Source organism: Lactuca serriola, chromosome 3 (genome assembly GCF_051521515.1).
Source record: "Lactuca serriola cultivar US96UC23 chromosome 3, Lser_US96UC23_V15, whole genome shotgun sequence".
Taxonomy (NCBI): domain Eukaryota; kingdom Viridiplantae; phylum Streptophyta; class Magnoliopsida; order Asterales; family Asteraceae; genus Lactuca; species Lactuca serriola.
The window spans coordinates 220,072,597-220,091,342 of NC_136410.1; the positions used below are offsets into that span (position 1 = coordinate 220,072,597).

Genomic DNA, 18,746 nt, shown 5'->3' on the forward strand with positions numbered 1-18,746 from the left:
AGTCTAAACTACTAGTAGGCCTAGCTCATACCTCTTGGATGTTGAAATATTTGATAGCCAATCAAGTAACAATAATAAGAAGAAAAAAATAGTCTAAAGTCTAAACTGCTAGTAGGCCTAGCCAAGCTGATATAAATAGGTTGGATTGGCACCCGCACGGCACCTAAGAGGTAACATGACACAATCAGCATTGGCATTGGGTGATCAAGTCAAAACTAAAAGCTTGTAGCACGAAATAGAATTTAGGATACAAATGTACATAAGTACAGAAAAAAGTGTTAATTAAGTTTCTAGTGTGAAGCCGAAATATGGAACCTGCTCTAGAGAATCTATTATCATACAGAAAGTGACAAAGAAACAATCAGCCTCTGATAAAAGTAAAACCAAACACATAATACATGGTGGCAGAATGTGCCAAAAAAAAAAATTCAGCAGAAAGACATGAGGAGGGGAGTTATTAACTATTTGCGGTGCCTTCTCTTCGGTTCAAGCCTCTTGCTTTTTTCATCTTCCCATTCTCTGTCATACATTCTGAAGAGGGCATTGGTTAAGGAGATGTCTATATATATCTTTGAGGGAGGGCATTCTCTCTCTCTTGCACAAACAAGAGAAAGAGATGTGTTGGGTTGTAATTTTTTTGTGTCAAATGCAATGCAATAGTGAAGTTTTTGAAGATAGAAATAAATAAATAAAATGAAGGATACGGGCGAGATGAAGTCGTCTTTGGGGGTACATCTTTTCCATGCATAGTATTAATACGGCTTTGGCTTTGGCTTGGTTCTTCCATGTAGACCTGGCGTGGAAGAGCAGCTGTTGCTTTTCGGTCACCTCCCCTACCATCCCTTTCCCTATCCCTATCCCTGTCATATGGAGCTGGTGCCATGTTCATATTCAGGGGAGGAGCTGCTGACACCGGAGAGTACTCACTGCCCTCTGACTGATGATCTCGTTTCAGTTTCCGCCTTTTTGAAGCATTCGGGTCCACCTCCTCTTTCATCACATTACCCTTTTCCCGATCTCCATCCTCAATCTACTTTCACAAATCCCAACTTTTATTTTCTTATCATATCATTTGGTACATACTTCCACTCAGCTCAACCAGTTTCAATTTCTCATAATAGCAATACTTCCTTTTTTTTATTTATCCAAACCACAACCTACTTTCACCATCTTATTATAAACTCATTTTTTTCAAGAAAAGGTTGGTTAAATTACAAAAAACCACAATGCATTTTCATCACAATCACTACTACTAATTTACTAGTGGCTATATCAACAACCAAAAAAAACAGTTAAATAAATGGCTAATATGATATCAAACCCTGGTACCTTACAAGTTACAAGGGCAAAAGTGTAATAACTTAATCACTATAAAAAATATTCAAGTGTTTAGAAAAATTATCCAGTTTTGAAATACAGAAAAAGCACAATGTTACAAATTTAGGCACCAAACTGTTACTAATTTATGTAACCATAATACTTTTTTTAACCAAAAAACATTACTTTCCAATTAGATGGTTACATAACATGCTGAAATCTAAATCAATAGAAAAATAATAACAGTTGAACTGCGATGGTGAAAGTATGTTGTAGTTTGTCCCGGCAAGAAATGGTTTATTTAGATGGTCAATGGTTTAATCAAAATAGTCAAGTGACTGAGTAAATGAACAGAACAGTGAAAGCAGTAGAGGATGTATTTTGGCTTAAAGTAAAACAGGAAGTACCTTTTCACGTTCATCTCGCTTTTTATCTCGAATGTCTTCCTCTCTTCTTCGTTTATCGTCTTGAGAAACGAAAACATTCTCCTCAGATCGTCTGCGTTCCCTGTCATCATGTTTTGGAGACAACCTCTGTGAATGTGAATGTGAATGTCTGGGTGTTGTCCCAAACCTTCTATCACCATCTTCATCTTTTTTATTTGTAGTTGTTACGGACTGGAGCAGCACATGATGTTGTGGCGGAAAAGGTGGCGGCGGTGGCAAACTGGTGCCACGAACACGGTCATCAGCATGCACCTGAATATCGTTATAGCGAAGTTTACTTCTTTCATCCTTATTACTTCTATCAACCGACCGCTCTCTGCTGTATCTTTCCATTGACCGATCTCTTGACTTTTCAATCGCATCCTCTGAGCGATCGAATCTTTCTCTCTCTCTTTCTCTTTCTCTTTCTCGGGAATGGTATTCGCGGTCCACGAATCTTTCATCTTTGGCCAAGGGCTTATCGGTAACTTTATCATAATCAAGAGGAGGAAGTGGGTGATGCTTCTCTTTCTCAAGTGCTCTATCCGGCTCCAAATCATGTACCTCTTTGCGGCGCTTAATAGCAGCGGACCGGTCTTGTTCTCCGCTTGGGCTGGTTCTCTTTGTGGGTTTATCGTTAGATTTCGAGGAGGCAAAAACAGTATCAGTCCGTGGAGAATGAGAGGGTCGAGATGAGGACCGTTTTTGGGCATCCATGATGGCTTCCGTAGATTCCTCTTTTATAAGAGAGTTTCTTAATTCGGGCAGCTCAGTGTTACACCCTTTTTCGTCTCGCTCAGATACTCCTGATGTTCTACCAATACCTTTGGGTTTACTATCGTTTTTTACAACATCCTGCTTTGGTTGCTTTGATACAGATGTGCCACCCACTGACCTCTTCGCTGCTGATCTCCCCTGCGACATACATGTCAAAACAAGAAAGGCAGAGTGAAATGAAATGTTCTCAGAGTTTATTATATATACAAACCTCAGAGTCTACAGCTGTCTTGGCAGGACCTTTTGAAGAGTTCTCCTCCAAAACTCTATTATTCCCAGAATCATCCGTCTTGGAAGCATCTGAGCCATTACTTAGGGAACCACCTTTTACTTTGTCATACTTATTATTATGTGTCACACTTTCATGTTTACTTTCCCAAGGTTTTGGTCTTGATGTTGATGTGGTCTCTCTGATAGAAGAATCATGATGCTGACTTCTACTACCAGTTGCTGCTTCAATTGGAGCCATGTTAAGGCCAGTAGTACTTGTCACAGGAGCAGCAGCATATACAGATTTTGAAGCTACTGGCTTCAAATCAAGGTACCCCATACCAAATTCTTCTTCTGTAACCCATGAAGGCTGTGTAACCAACCATGCAGTATCAACAGAATGTATACACATACACATACACATGTAAAAAAGAAAATAACATCACATCACCTTTCGAGCAGCCAAGGCTGCAGCAACACCAGTAGCCAACACCTTTAGGTCTTCTCTTTCGTCACTTTTAAGTTTAGCTACCTGATAGAGTTGTTATATAAGTATGTATGGTGTTAAATAATCTGAATGGCCTAAGATGTAACACGTTGACTAGCATTTACCCTTTTCTCAAGGTTGATCCCACTTTTTCTAGTAACGGGGAAAACATTTGAGACTTTTGTAAGCAAAATAAGAGCATTTCGAATCTCCATGTACTCTACAGATTCCAAGCACTGAATCAGTAATCTTGTGATCCTTTGACTCCATTTCCAGTGTACCTTTCAGAACAGCCACAGCAGTAAAAGAACACATTCAGATTTCAGAGATAGATTACAATGACTGGATTATATCTATAGGTGCACATCAACCAGGCCCAAAGGTCAAAGTCCTAGAGTTCAAAATGAAGGACTGAGGGAGATTCCAGACCAATTATTATCTGTCCAATTCAAGATAACAATAGCATGAGAAGTAGATGTATTATGTGTTGAGCAAGAAGGTGTTTGATGAGAGAGAAGCTACAGGATTCAAATAGTAAGAAACATAACATAAGTGATTCCAACTCACCTTAATGAATTGGCTATACGTGACACGCTGGCTGTTTGGGTATCTATAATAGACAGCGAATCCAGGCATGTTTCCGCACTCACGTTCATATATGGATTCATCACTCTGTACAAGAAAATGAAATCATATAGGGAGGGAGGGAGGGAGGCGTATATAGTTGAAAAAGTTGTTTACCTTCCAATAATAGGCTGTCTTGAGAGTCTCAAACAGAAATCTACCAAGCCGACTGACCTCATATTCAGTGCAACAGCATATCATGGGTTGTAATGTTTTACATATGAGAACATCAATATGGTTGACCGTGTTAAAAAAAGGTGTGCCCAGGGAGTGAAGGGTGTTGACAAACATTGCACAATATACAGCATCAGGCATGCTAAACGTACACCTTGGAAATATACAGCGTTGAAGGAACTCCATGTTGATTTTTAAAGTATCAGGGCAACAACTCAACCATTTATCTTTCTCACGACCCAAACGTCTACGAACAGAGGCAACGTTTTCTTCGTGTTTCTGGAGTTCACTGGTTAGCCTATCCAAAGATTCTTGTATTCTTTCTTTGTCTTTCTTCCGTTTGGTGATTGCTGAATTCGAATTATCGGAAAGCTCTTCCAAAGCTTTGAGAGCAGCATGTTGTTTGGCTATCTCCGACTCGTAACGACTTCTAGGAACATAAAGATCGTACAGGGTTAGACCCCAAAAGGTAGCATATAGATCAGGTGAGAGACTGTTCCAAGCTTTACAAGGCAACACTGTTCTAACGGTATCAAGAAGATCTGACCACCTGCCACCAACCAACGTCCCAAATATTAATGCACAAAACCCACTCATCAAACTTGGATAGATCAGATGGTATCATTAAGCTTTAGGGATTAGTATGAGGATTCATCTGTTCCATCCAACTCTCTACTGCACAAACATCAAAGATAACAACATATTTGCTAGTTTTTTTTTTTTTTTTTTGTGTGTACTTGTACAACTTGCTCTAGAGATTTAAGCAACTCCACGAGTTACAGTTACGAATTTATTAGAAAATTTGAAAAAACTTTATTAGCAACTTCAATGATGATGATGATACTTGATCTCAACCTTCTATTATTCTACAAGTTGCGATTGGTTGTAAGCAAATTCGAAAAACAGAAGTTATAGAAACATTACATTATGGTTTTCCGGGGAGGACCAAGATCAAGTATAAGTTTTCCAGAGATATCTGTGACTTCATTCTCTTTCCCTGCAGCTAGATTGCTTGTCATTTCATCACAATCTAAAGGCCAAAGAACATCAGATGTACTCTGACATCTGAAGAGCCTCATCACAGGCCGATAAATTAAGAACGCAACCTGGATAACAACCAAGGAAGAAAATTAGAATTGAATGCAAAGCGTAGTAACATACTTCATTGATTTGTTTAGCATCCTACTTTCATGTCTGTTATTACAGCATTGTACTTAGAAATATCTACCCAATTACAGCAATGTCATCCAAATACAGAGCAATTTTCAAAGCTATAAATGGGATAGATTTGCCAAAATATGTTTTAATAAGATAAAAGTTGAAAGTACAATGTTATAAATGGGTAGATTTTTTTAAGTAGGACGCCTTGATAAGCAAAAAGATGGGAATATAATGAACAGAAGTAAAAGGAAACCTCAGGTTCAAGGTGGTATGAGTGTATTAGATCATGAAGATCTGGAACCAGCTGAGCATACGAGGTTATAGGAGTCATTGCACCACATAAGAACTCCACGTATTGCAGAAGGGACCCATGACACCTGTCTAACTGTTCACAGACCATCTTAATGTGAGGAGAGTCAGCCTCGATCACAACCCTGCACAGCAGACACTCATTTGAGTCTTTCTTTTTCATTTGTTTGTACAGAAAACAAAAAAATAAATACAAGTGAAAATTTTTATTAAGAAAACAATGAAAAACATCACTTGTCCACCAGCCATCTCTGATGGTGATAAGTTCAACTCACATAAAATGGTATAATAATAAATAACAACATAGACAGACTTACACGGCACGATGCTGAGCAATAAGTAGCAAAAGTGGAATTGCCAGCTTCGGCTCATCCTTTGGAAGCAATGAATCACGTAGCCTGTTGGTGGATTTGATTAGAGCCTGCAAATTATCCAACTTCAATATTAAACAAGGATGGAAGGATTGATAGATTTCAAGTTTGGGACATTATTGTTGAATGTTGATGCTAAAAAAGAAAAGTGCATATCATCAGGTTTACAATTTCTAGCTTCTCTTACAAAAATTTGTCAACTGATGGTTGTAATCACTTGCCAAACATCACTTTATATCCAGTTTACATATATATAAATAATAAGCAAGAAACAAAACTTTTGTCAACTGACACCCATATTTTGATGCTACATTCCCATATAATTATATTTGATATTTAATTTAGCCAACCCAACGTAAATGTGTTGTGGTTTAAATGCACCTACCTTATTGTTGCGGGTTGCCCCAAAAGAAGTAGCCTGATAACGAAGTGTCTCACTTCCTGCCATAGCATCCAACTGCTCTTCAGTCATGTTCTCTGTGTACTGGACATTAGCCATTTGCTGGATAAGTTCCTGCATCAAAGGTAAAATGTGTTGCAGTCAACAAGAACCTCAAAAAGACAAAAACAATGAAAAGCATAACTAACTAATACTAATACCTGCAGGAGAACAAGCTCGATCCCACTGCCCTTTTTCAACTGATTTACAAGGTACTGGAATAGACCCCTGAGCTCCATTGATGGGTACTTCTTACACCTGAAAAAAAGTAACAAAAACTACATCAAATTAGCATAAGCACGCATTTCGTGATCCTTGGTTAAATAACTTATCAACTGACACAAAAAGTCATGGCTGTATCCAAATTGCCAGTGTGGCTTCATGGTGACTATTGACTTGTCATCCTTACGACACGAGTCGTTTCACTATATGCTATTTATGTGTAAACGTATATAATACCATTACTTACACACACACACACATTAACCATCAAGTAGAGAAGATATTTGGTATTACATACCACCAAAATTTGTAGGCACTCAAATAAAAACAAAGTAATACTTGATGCTTACTTTTAGAAACTAAAACACACAAAAGATCAACTCTAATACTTACAGCCATGAATCTGAGATTTAAAACACAAGCACATAACAACCATGTTTCTTAATCATAATCTAGAGTTAACCGTCACAATATTAGAGGGGAATTTTTCCAAATTGAAAGCATGTTCCAATGATGACTTGCACTGTTGCACAAAAAAAAAAGTGTGTGATGCCTTTATTTAGGTACCTGAGTTCAGCTCTACAGAAGAAAATAAACAAAATAAAATAGAAAAACACATACTTTTATAATTCCACTAAATAAAAGAACAAAATACACCCCAATATTTTTTTAAGACTTAACTGAAATAAGTATAGAGCCCTTCTATGCCCCTAAAAAGTTAACCACCTTTATATAAATGATCAACATTCGTTAACACATAAAAAAAAAGGTAAAAAAACTATTAAAAAAAACAGCTCAAAATAAAGAGGAATAAAGAAGATAATGCATGCTAAATAAATAAAACTACAATGCACAAAAAGTTATGGAATAGCTTATTTGTGAGTACATTTCCATTTACAGTTGTACAGAAATAGTTATATGAATTCAACAAGGAAAAAAAAGGAATCCATCCAAACCGATTGGGTTTGGGAATCCAATAAAAGATTGATCGGGCACATGTACTGGTTGATGGACCACTTGTTTTATTGGGAAGGGAGTATACTTTTCAAGTCATGTTATTCTATAGCCACACAACATGATATCATAAAGAACACAATTATACAATTGACATATCAAACAAAGGAGGTGTATATGTTAATTTCATATCTTCATGCAACAACATATGGTGACAACAATTTACAAGTTAGTGCAACAATGTGCAAAAGAAAATTATAAAAAAGAAAAAAGTTGAGCATTTTCTTCTAGCAACAAAGCAGGACTCTGGTGAGAGTAGAACAAATACCACCATTTGATGTACCTGAGGTGTGACTACCGGATTATGAAGTACAAGAATACACATAACATGCCAAGCCTCTCATAATATTCCCATTCATCATATGAAAGAGCTGAGCAGCATCAAATCGTCAAGAGCTTTGGTAGATGAAGCTTAATAATAGTTTAGCATTCAGACTCATCATCTACCTTCAACTGCAGTGCAGGTGGTATATAGGAATGTCTTTTTTTTTTAGTATATTATGCCATGCATTGCAAAGTTACTTGTTCAGCATTTCTGAACTTATCAAAAGGCCGTCAATAAACCAACCACACTCCTGACTGAAGGAACTAAAGGAAATCACCAGGCTGAAATTCCGTTGCTCTAATAGAATACAAGTAAGATATCCCTGTATCAGTATGTATGCAGTAAGAAGGTGAGAATCCTTACTGCTAGGACAGGGCATCACCTTCCTTGCTCTGGGAACACTATGATTTATGTGTTGGTGGGGGTTGCCTATATCTTTCTTAGTACAAGTGGGAATGTGGGGCAATAAAGTTGGTTTTTGGGGGGTGAAACTTATGTTAATATTGTAACTCCAGTCCAACCAATAAGAGAAGAGCAGAGATTCAGCTAACACCCAGCAAGTAAACATTTGAAAACAGGTAGGAGTCCCAATTACTGACCAGACCACCAGTCTTCAGAGCGAAACTTCAACACCCACCAGTTAGAAACTTAGCATGAATGACAAGTGATTTCATTCATACTTATGCAAGATTGCAAACCCCAACAACAACAACAACAAGATCAGTCGCAGAAAAATTTCCCCTTCTTCACTTGTAGCCAACACAAAAATAACTACTAAATGGTCTTGAAGTAGTCGGTCGTTTTCTAGAACTACAAAATCTTGAACGTAGTGTATTCCCAGCCCACAAGCACAAGAAAGAAATTCTATACAACAACTTCATCTGCTCTCTCACACTAGTAGATCTAGGTTCCACCAAGACAGATCCCTCTTTTGAAACCGATACAAAGAACAAAGCACGCCACGGTCTTTAGGGTTTAGACTACTTCTCAATTGGCAGCTCCAACAGACACCAATATATACACTAATATGCTCATCAACTGATATCATTCATGGAAGTTCTCAAGTCATGCTTTTGCAACCATGCTCATGCTGATGACCCCACCCGGTCGGATAAAGATTCCCATGAACACTAAACACAAGGACACTTGATATTGGTAAAAACTTAGCACAAGCACTAAACCAAATCAGGAAAATTCACTAGGATACAACTATGAAGAAAAAGAGAGGTTTCTGTTTGTCAATCACTTACTTAGTCACAAGGTACAGACATGACACACTCTAAAAAATAATGAGTTAATTAATATATACCAGTACAACATGGAAGGCACAAGGTCATGCATGATTAGCAGCAGCACATAAAGGTCTAGAAGCATAGATAAAAAAAAAAAAAAAAAAAAAAAAAAAGAGGCAGCAAGATGAAGTAGAAAGGAGAAAAGATTACTTACAAATGACCCCAAAATGATGCCAAAGACTGAAGCCAGTCTGATAAGTTTAGGCCATCATCTTTTAGCTTTTCACGGCCCCCTTGTACAAGCCGTTCGATTACAACATATTCCAAAATATCATACTCAAGCTGTAGAGAAAACCACCACAATTCAATTCCTTTTCAAATATCACATGCGATAAGAGAATCTTAAACATCCATCCTAGGCATCAACAGAGCAAAATCACCACCAGTCCACCACATGGTATCTGGTGGCATGCACAAATATCATATGTACTATGGCTATGCTACTGTAAAAAATCAAACAATTATCTCCACGAGAACATGATGCTTCAACAGGAAGATTTTGATACCGAATACCAGTCAGCAAAATACATAAGGCATTCACACATTTCAATCTACTGATCAACTAGGAAAGCATCCTGATATACATGTTACAAATTGCCAGGAATAATAGCCTGTTTTAGACAGCTACCTATAATACACTACTAGGGTGACCATGCAAGAAAATCCTTACTAATAGGTATTAATAACCATTGAATAATGCTTTTCAAAAAATACGCAATGGGACAAATTATCCCACAGCTACTATAATAATCCACTAAAATTACATACTAGACACCAGTGTTAGTTGTTCTGGATTGGAAATCATGCACCTATTATAAGTTACTTATAGCCACTTGTAGAAAAGAAAATGGAGGTAAATAATCCTACTTTCCTCATGAGACGGCATTTATGCAAAGCACACAAGAGACCAATTATACACAGAGTACAGACCTGTGTCAAATATTTGAATGCATCTACAACTGGAGCAATCATATCCCTGTATGCCTCTATCTGTAAGTTAGAGTAACAACGATAATATTATCTTCTACAACACAGAAATGGATACTTAATGCCTGCCAAGTAAACCTCATGAACACAATGGGTACCTGGTGCACAATTGTTCTAAGTACAGTCATGGGATTCGCATGAGCTAATTTTGCCACCATTCTTCCAAGCTGTTTTAGATTTTCCTTTGCAAGCCGTTTCAAGATCCGTCTAGTGTCCAACTGTATTTGCAGATTAATCTAGAATGATCAAAGGAAGAAGGGACAATGAATCAAGTTTAATAATGTAGAACCTTTACCTTTGCTGTCTGTTTAGCAGAGAGAACCATGGGGCTGGCCTCATCATCCTTTTCCCATTCACCATATAAACGATACCTTGCCTAACATCACATCAGATGTTAAGATTCTTCTTCTTAAATATTTTACTGCTTGAAACTGAATACAATAATAATAATAATAATAATAATAATGCCAACCTCATATGGTAGGAGACTCAGTACAGCCCATATCTCCTGTCCAACAGCAGGATTTGCTGGTATTAACTGTAGTGAAGGAAGTAGACATGCACCAAGCGCTTCCTCAAGGTTCAATCTAGCTTCTTTTAGGTGGAGGCGGGGAGTTCGATTTCCACTAACACCGCCTTCCAAATCACCAGAATTCACACTCTTCAATGCACAAAGATAATAACCTCTCAACACTCGGCATATCTAATCACCATACAACAACAGATGCTCAGCCTCATCAAATCATTTGGATAAATCTTATACCAATGGAATATCTTGAAAATATAAAAAGGCAAAACCTTCTGTAGAAGCAATGTATCACGATGAAGATAAGGTCCCACACAAGTAAGCATCTCAAATAGCTCTTTAGGGATATCAATGAATGATCTTTTACTGGAGTTGCTTTCTGTCTCCATGAGATCAGTAACCCCCTCCGGAATTTGAAGCTGTCGTTGACGGACAAGTTCATAAGCAGGAGAAATCGTTTTCTCGATAAGCCTGCAAATGTATCCACATGAAGCACATTCCATACCAAAATCCAAAATACAGTAAGCAATGCCATTTCAAATTTATATATATATATATATATATATATATATATATATATATAGATCTTAATTCAAGGATATCAAATTTACCTAAACAGTCCATCACAAATCCGAATATGTTCAACCGGATTGAGAGGCAAGAGACGACGGAATAGGATATTGGCATGATACCTGTAAAATGATAACCAAGGTAACCAACAAACCAAACCAAAGCACAGGATCAATGATAATTGATAATCATCAGTTTACCATGCAAAAAAGAGTACAAGTGGGGGCCAACCCAAAAGGAAGTTATTTCTTTGTGTTCTCATTACTGACTAATATGATATGGACAAGCATTAGAGGATTCTTACAGTACATCATGCAGTGCATATCATAAAACTTATCCCAGTGACATTAAATGTATAGAGAACATAATTTCATTTCATATGGAAATAAATACATATACTGAAATTTTCCATCTTGTGTCTATGGAATCTGTTACTATTGAATATATCGATTAAGTTCTATGCCAAGTACTAAGTACTTATGGTTCTTTACATGGACATATCCCTCTAAATGGGGCAATAGATGGAACTGGATCATAAAAAAGTAATAATTGATGCATATAATCAACTAGATTATCCCGACATCTAGTGGGGCACGGAAATACTGTATTATTAAATACGCATATATCACGAAAGAGTCATAAGGTGCAAAGATGAATAGGCTAGCAAACTAAATCAAACAATGCTAAATGCACATGAAAAAATTAATAGAAGAAAATAAAAAGATGAAACTACAAAAGGTTTACCAGTCATCCACAAAAAGGAAACCAATAAGCAAGCCCAAAGTTTGACTTTTTTCAAGCTCTGAAGAGCGTTCTGTAACAGCCTCACTTTCCATATCTAGAGCAGCAAAAAGATCTACAGTTACGTCTCCTTGTTTTTCATCATCCATGAGATCCTTTCCTGTAGCAGCGAGGTTGATTTTGCCAATTTTATTGGCCTATGCATCACAACAGAACATCAGAAAAACAAATCCATATCAACACGTCGCAACATAGTAATAGTAGGGAATGCAAAAGAACAAACATGAAATGTGTGTGTGTGTGTGTGTGTGTGTGTGTGTATATATATATGCTGCAGTCCAAAATCTTGTAAGCAATAGCCCAAATCCAATCCCATACAGAAGCAACTACGGAAATGTAAAAGTTGTTTGAATTTATTTACCTCATCAAGTCGCTTTGCTGAAAAAACATTATAATGCTCAAATGCTTCATCGTCATTGGGAAGTAGGTGTGCATATCTGAATCAAAAAAGGAAGTCCAAGTCCATCAAGAGAAGTGGCTTCAAAATATCAAGTAAAACAGCTTCATTCAAGTACCAAGCAACACATCTATCCGATAAAAATAGTTGTAGAGATAAAAAGAAAAGCAAAGCTTCTTCCATAACCAACCGAATAAGTCCCCATTATTATCCTAGGTGAAACCATAGGATTCTTAAGGAAACAAATTTATTGAAAGCAAAAACTGAATGAATGAATACTCACATGCTATCAAGATCAAGAAATTCTTTTTTAACCAGTATTGCAGTAAGCTGATAGAGCCCAAAGGGTACGGTACTATTTACTTCCAAACGCTGATAATATTGGAACTTGAACCCAAGAATTTGTGAAGCATTAGACTGCAAGAAACATCCAGAACAGAAGAGATTGGATAATGTACAATTAGCCTTTCAGACAAAGGCATGCATATTTAAGTCTGTGTTGTACCTTGGGGAAAATAGGGATCAGGTTCAAGAAGACATTGTTATCCGGCTGAAGTTCGAAACACTCCAATACCTAAACCAGCAAGTACAGTCAAGTGCCTCGTTTATTGCAACTTCAATCAAGACAACCAGAAAGAAAAGGGTAACTTACAATGTCAAACACTCGGTTTGGATCCAAATTGAAGTGCCCGATTAACGACTGCAAAGAATCAATTAGTGAAAAAGAACAAAGTAGGAAGTCAGAATGTTTTTTAGTAGATGTCAAACCTTGATTATGCCAACCGTTGCTGCTGATGTATTTTCAGAACAAACTTCAGAACCTTGACAAAGAAGGGTAACCTACAATTTGAGAGCAACTAACAAAATAAGGAACACCAATCATGCATGGAGTAGATGACTACAAAAAAGAATGGAAGATAAAGTGTTTCCCCTTTCAAGCGGTTAACCACATACACCGAAGTAGGCTCTAAATTATAACTGTTTTCCCTCCCAATCCACATATAACTTATAAGCATCAAAGCTAAACAAAGTTAACTTTTGTTAAATTGTGCAACAAATATATCATGTATTAAAGTATGGTTTCTCCAATAGGTTCTCTTCCCCTCAGTTAGGTCATGGGTGTGTTTTGCTCCACCCCTTTTACAGTTCACACATGTTTTTTTATACAATGTTCAAGAAAATTTGCTTCATCAGATTATAAAATGCTAGAATATGATCTATTTTCTTAAACCAGGAAAACTCTTTCCCCAAGGGAATTGCAACCCTTGGGAAGGATTTCAATGCAAGAAACTTAAAAGTAGGAATTCAGGACTAAGCTACATAAGCTATGATTGATTGATCATATACCCTTTTAGATCATTAAATATCAATGTCAAGATAAAATAGACCAAATATTAATGCTGACATCACTAAAGATGAGATGCAAGCAGAATGTCAAACTCAAAACAGAACCAGTTGAAACTGAAAGTCTCCTTAGAGTAGACGAATGATACCAGCTTGGCATAGCCTTCGCTTTCTTCTCGAAGAAGGTTGAATTTGGTTTGTTGATAAAGAAGACGAGTGTTAACCCTGACCTGTAAACAAGAACACATAAACATCAACAGAAGGAGAAATTTGTGCCGGTATCAAATACAAAATACCATCAATAGGTTTTTAGCAACCCAACTACTGGAAGGAACTATATTTATAAAGACTTGAACACAAGGGGCAGATACAGCTGATCGTAAAATTTGTAAATCCAATATAGAGAACTCACTGATAAAGGTAACTTTCAAACCTACCTCTTTTGACTTCAAATCAGTGGCCTTTATCTTAATCATCTCTGAATCCCATAGAAATTCTTCCTGTAAACTCCCAATCAAGTGGTTTACTCACTCTTAGTGCTCCGAAAACATGGAATAATTAAGTTACAATGTACTTTTTAGCAGTGTCTATCAATGATGAAAACTATAAATTACCTCACACCGTTCATGGAACAGCCTCAAAGGGACCACAGAATGTTCCACCATCCACTTTGCCTAAGAGAACACAAAACCATGTCACTTGCATATAATGCCTAAGTGGGAATGCATTGAAAATGAGAAAAAACATGAACATCTATCATAACCTTGTAATGATGAGATATTAATAATGTTTGGTTACAGGAACTGATTAAAGACCACATGCTAAGTTCTATGTGATCGGGTACATGTATGTCAGCCACTAAAGCTTCGGTTAATAATTTGTTTTAACCTCTCTTTGTAGTGTAAAGAATAAGAATATCATAATACGCATTCTTAGGTCCAGCTACAACAGTTAAGAGTAAATCAAATATGCTGCTGATTTGTATTATTAGAACATTGGAATGTACACGGGCATTAAGAGGCATCTGCTTAACAACCTTTCTAACCTACCACCTAATTTTCCATTGGTCTAGTTTTCTTTCATCCTGCATCACATGCAGCTGCACAGCTTGCCCAGAAAAGAATTGTGATGCATACATGAACAATTCAATTTAAGCCAGCAAAAGACCACCCCCCAGCTGCACAGGAGTAACCCCTTTTACGTCAGACTACATTGAAAACAAATCCCATAGGTCCTCTTTAGGCATCTCACGTGACCTTGTACATATAAGATCAAGTACAACACACACACACACTCAATTTGAATGAAGATGGTGTTTACACTCGCATGAAATTACAACAGAATGTTTCAACGGGGATATGGTTGCCCTAAATCAATGAGGGAAAAGAAGAAATATAAAGTTCATCTTCTTAAGCTAGAAAACATGTACACCTAAGTAGAAAGACAGGCAATCAGAGAGAAACAGTGAGCATGTATATATACTAACACATATATATTGTATGGAAGCATTTTGTGCGTGGGTCAAAAGGGGGGTAGAGGCACCTTATTATCTTCGATAACCAAGAGAGAGAGAGAGAGAGAAGAAGAAGAAGAAGAAGAAGAAGAAGAAACGATGCATGAGACCCACATAGATCTCATGCCATACAACTCTAGTTGGTAGCTATTTAGCTAACAAGATCCATGTCTTCCATATTGATTATGAGATATATGGTAAGCCTTAAATACCATTTTGCCAATATTTGAGTAATGCATCTCAGTGTGCTGAGATTTATAACCATATGAAGTTAAAAAAATACTAAAAGTGTGTAACAAAACAAGAATTCACCCTTGGTGCTAATCAATATTTTGAAAGAAAAAGAGGTTCTTGGGAAATTAAAGAACAAAGGTTTCTAACTCTATAGAAAGCTCATAGCAACAACCCCAAGTTCAGCCAAATGCTCAATTTTTACACGGATAATATGTAGAAAAGCTCAATATTGGTCTACTTATTCTAATATTCAAACATAACAACGAAATAACAATATTGTTTATAGAGGATGAACCTTAGTTCTATATCCAGAAGATAAATAAAACTTGAAGACAAAAATAAGTTTAATCAAATAACCATTCTTTATGTAATTTACCCAATTCTATCCATTTTACCCAATGGCAAATCAAATTAAAGTTTAAACCCAACTAGCGTGTTAACAAAATATCTCTATACCTAAGTTTGACATTCCCTCTTGTTCTAGCAAAGATAACATATTGGCTGTAGCATGCCTATCTAAGAGACATCAAAGGGTCCATAAAATTGGCCATTCTATACTTAAAGAAATCGATACAATTCCACATTATCTATGTTCAACTTCGGTCAAAGTACTCCTTTACCATCCATTATCCAATTTGATAGTAATCTACCTCTAAATCATTAACCATCGCACTGATACATGTCACTTCTTGCCAGAGGTGTCCCAAGACTAAAGTGGAGAGAAGCTCAATATTTTTGACCTATAATGTTTATTTTTCCTTCCAACTTTAGTTGGTTGCTGAATGTTGATCATTGCAAACCTGTTTGGCCATTCTTCAACCACTTCTTGTTGTGCTAAAATCATCATAACTTGCATAAACTATGTATAACACATTAATATGCACATAACATATCTCTATTGTAAATGAATATGATTTGTATGTATTCGTTGTCATACATATCATCGTTCTTATCTTATAGACTATATAGGCTCTAGATCAAAAGAGACCTTGAGACATATGGCAACGACTTAATTAGAAACTCAAGTACATGAATTCATAGTCTCACAAACGCCATAATCATGTCTGACTGTGAATTAGAATTGTGTAGTGAGCTTCAAAGGAAGAAATGTAAATTAATCATAGAACATCTCCTACCAAAAAATCATGTTTAGATTACAAAACATATAGGAAAATAGTGCCTTGAAAGATAACCAAAGCATTTATCACACCAATAAATCAAGCGAAATGAATACTGACCAATTTAACCAGACGAGCACGAGATTCCCCGGGCATTGTCAGCTGCAGAAAAAGGCCCAATGCTAACTATCAGTTAAGATAACACTACAACATACTAAAATGAGATTATTTATTTGCAATCAGCTGCATAAACACACATACATACATACATAAAGTGATCACAACATTTGATTGTAGACAACTCTCCAGCCAAACCTAGGATTAGGGAACACCGAAGGAATCCCTAAATACTACTTAAGTGCATAAAACTTTTCGTCTTCTTACAAGATTTGACCAGCAAAAAGGGCTTAGCGCAATTAAACAGGTCCTCGTGCACCTTGGATCAAAAGCTCATAGCCAGCCCCATTTGCCAAGTTCATAGAACAAAACAGATTATACTCTAGGAAGGCCCCTTTTTACTCATCCGGATTTCCCTTTCATATAGGTGCTCGAGAAAGAAGATTGGATTCTTAGGTTCATTGGGCCAAAATTCAAATAGATGTAGTATTATTATATATCATAGATGATTTTATTTAAGTTCGTATTACTTGCCTATTTTAAAAGAAGAATAGCTAAACGTCCACTTTTAAGTAAAACTTCATATGGAGTTTGGTACCAGTTTACCACCAATGTGATCTGTTCCTAATATTTGGTATAAACAAACAATTAACTTATAAAAAGTTAGAAAACATATCAACTTCAATATTGAATAGTTGTGTGTGTGGCCCATAGACATGAAGCCTGGCTCATCTTTCAAAACAAAAGAAGCAAGTTTTTGGATTGCCCTTAACTCAAGAAACCTAAATACCTGATACAAGATTCTAATATTGAAGGTACTAAATTTATGAGTCACTCACGTCTTGAGCCATTTGCGAGACAATATCAGCTAAATTTGATGACACTTCTTCGTCAGAAATTCGATCAGAAAACTCAACCAACTCCAGTGCTGGTTTACACCTGTGAACCGGTAGCTCTCCTCTAACCTAACAATCAGAAACAAACACAAACATATTTACGATACGTGATAAGATAAAACTATTTACATGGCATAAATATGAGCACTTACGATATTCCAACAAAGTTCATAAAGATATCTAATAACCGGTGCCGGAGCAGGTGGTTTAAAGCTAGTGCTTCCATTCTTCCACTCACGAATACAATCTTCGGTGACGTATTTACAGTCCAGCGCCGGGAGAGACATGAATGAAGAAGAAACCAGATTAAAACCCTAGAATTGTCTGTGTTTGATTCGGGATTACTATGTCTAGGCTTTTCAATTCATCGGGCTAGGGGTTTTGAAGTCTGCTATTTCCAGGTTTTCCCTTTTTTGTTGATTCAAAGAAATGCAAATAATATGGAGCCCATCAAACCCGTAGGTGCCCTATTACCCAATAAAACGCTATTGTTATTTTTGTTATTAAACATTAGAAATATACTGGTTTGTCAAATGTAAATGCTAGCTGAAAATAGAAAGCGAGAAAGCGAGAAAGTGGGTAACAGATAGCGGGAAGTGGGTAACTTCTAGCTAGAAGTGTAGTTTTATTTATTATATGAATGTTTAACAAAAGTAGCTAAAAACTTTTGAAATATGTAATATATATATATATATATATATATATATATATATATATATATAGGCTCAGGTTATTATATATTCTAAATAATTATTATGTGAATGTATAAATGATTGTGGGCCAATCATTTTATTTATTTTAAAAAAGTGTTTAATACATATTATTGAATTAAATATAATTGAAAATACCATCTAAATAAATGATTGTCGCCCACACTCCGCTAGCTGGGAGATACGGGCCTCGCCCACACTCTGCTATCTGAGAGATACGGGCCTCGCCCACACTCCACTGTCAGAGAGATACGGGCCTCGTCCACACTCAGCTGCTAAACCATAACATACAAGTATCACACAGACAACAAGTATAAACAATTCTATCATACTGGCATATATCATAATCAAACTCAACCATGAGATACGGGCTCTGCCCACACTCC

At 36.6% G+C, this 18,746-nt stretch overlaps 1 protein-coding gene across 2 annotated transcripts; it reads right to left on the reverse strand.

The window, feature by feature from the left end:
• Nucleotides 1-204: 204 nt before the first annotated feature.
• Nucleotides 205-18,092, reverse strand: THO2. 2 transcript variants are annotated; one of them, XM_079031790.1, is made up of 32 exons: nucleotides 17,803-18,086; nucleotides 17,594-17,719; nucleotides 16,758-16,799; nucleotides 14,387-14,446; nucleotides 14,210-14,272; nucleotides 13,922-14,002; nucleotides 13,197-13,268; nucleotides 13,081-13,128; nucleotides 12,934-13,002; nucleotides 12,712-12,845; nucleotides 12,393-12,468; nucleotides 11,975-12,168; nucleotides 11,272-11,352; nucleotides 10,933-11,131; nucleotides 10,607-10,837; nucleotides 10,430-10,510; nucleotides 10,233-10,352; nucleotides 10,078-10,137; nucleotides 9,302-9,429; nucleotides 6,456-6,552; nucleotides 6,241-6,369; nucleotides 5,802-5,905; nucleotides 5,429-5,609; nucleotides 4,939-5,120; nucleotides 3,958-4,564; nucleotides 3,784-3,888; nucleotides 3,342-3,497; nucleotides 3,181-3,261; nucleotides 2,731-3,099; nucleotides 1,725-2,657; nucleotides 705-1,030; nucleotides 205-531 (listed from the first exon to the last, which is right to left on the reverse strand). In XM_079031790.1, the coding sequence occupies exons 1-32, from the start codon at nucleotides 17,935-17,937 to the stop codon at nucleotides 462-464; spliced, it is 5,340 nt and encodes a 1,779-aa protein (XP_078887916.1). In that variant the 5' UTR covers nucleotides 17,938-18,086; the 3' UTR covers nucleotides 205-461. The 2 variants fall into 2 exon arrangements, with proteins under 2 accessions (XP_078887916.1, XP_078887917.1); XM_079031791.1 differs by lacking the exons at nucleotides 205-531; nucleotides 705-1,030 and having other exon boundaries at nucleotides 2,454-2,647; nucleotides 17,803-18,092.
• Between the last annotated feature and the right edge of the window lie 654 nt (nucleotides 18,093-18,746).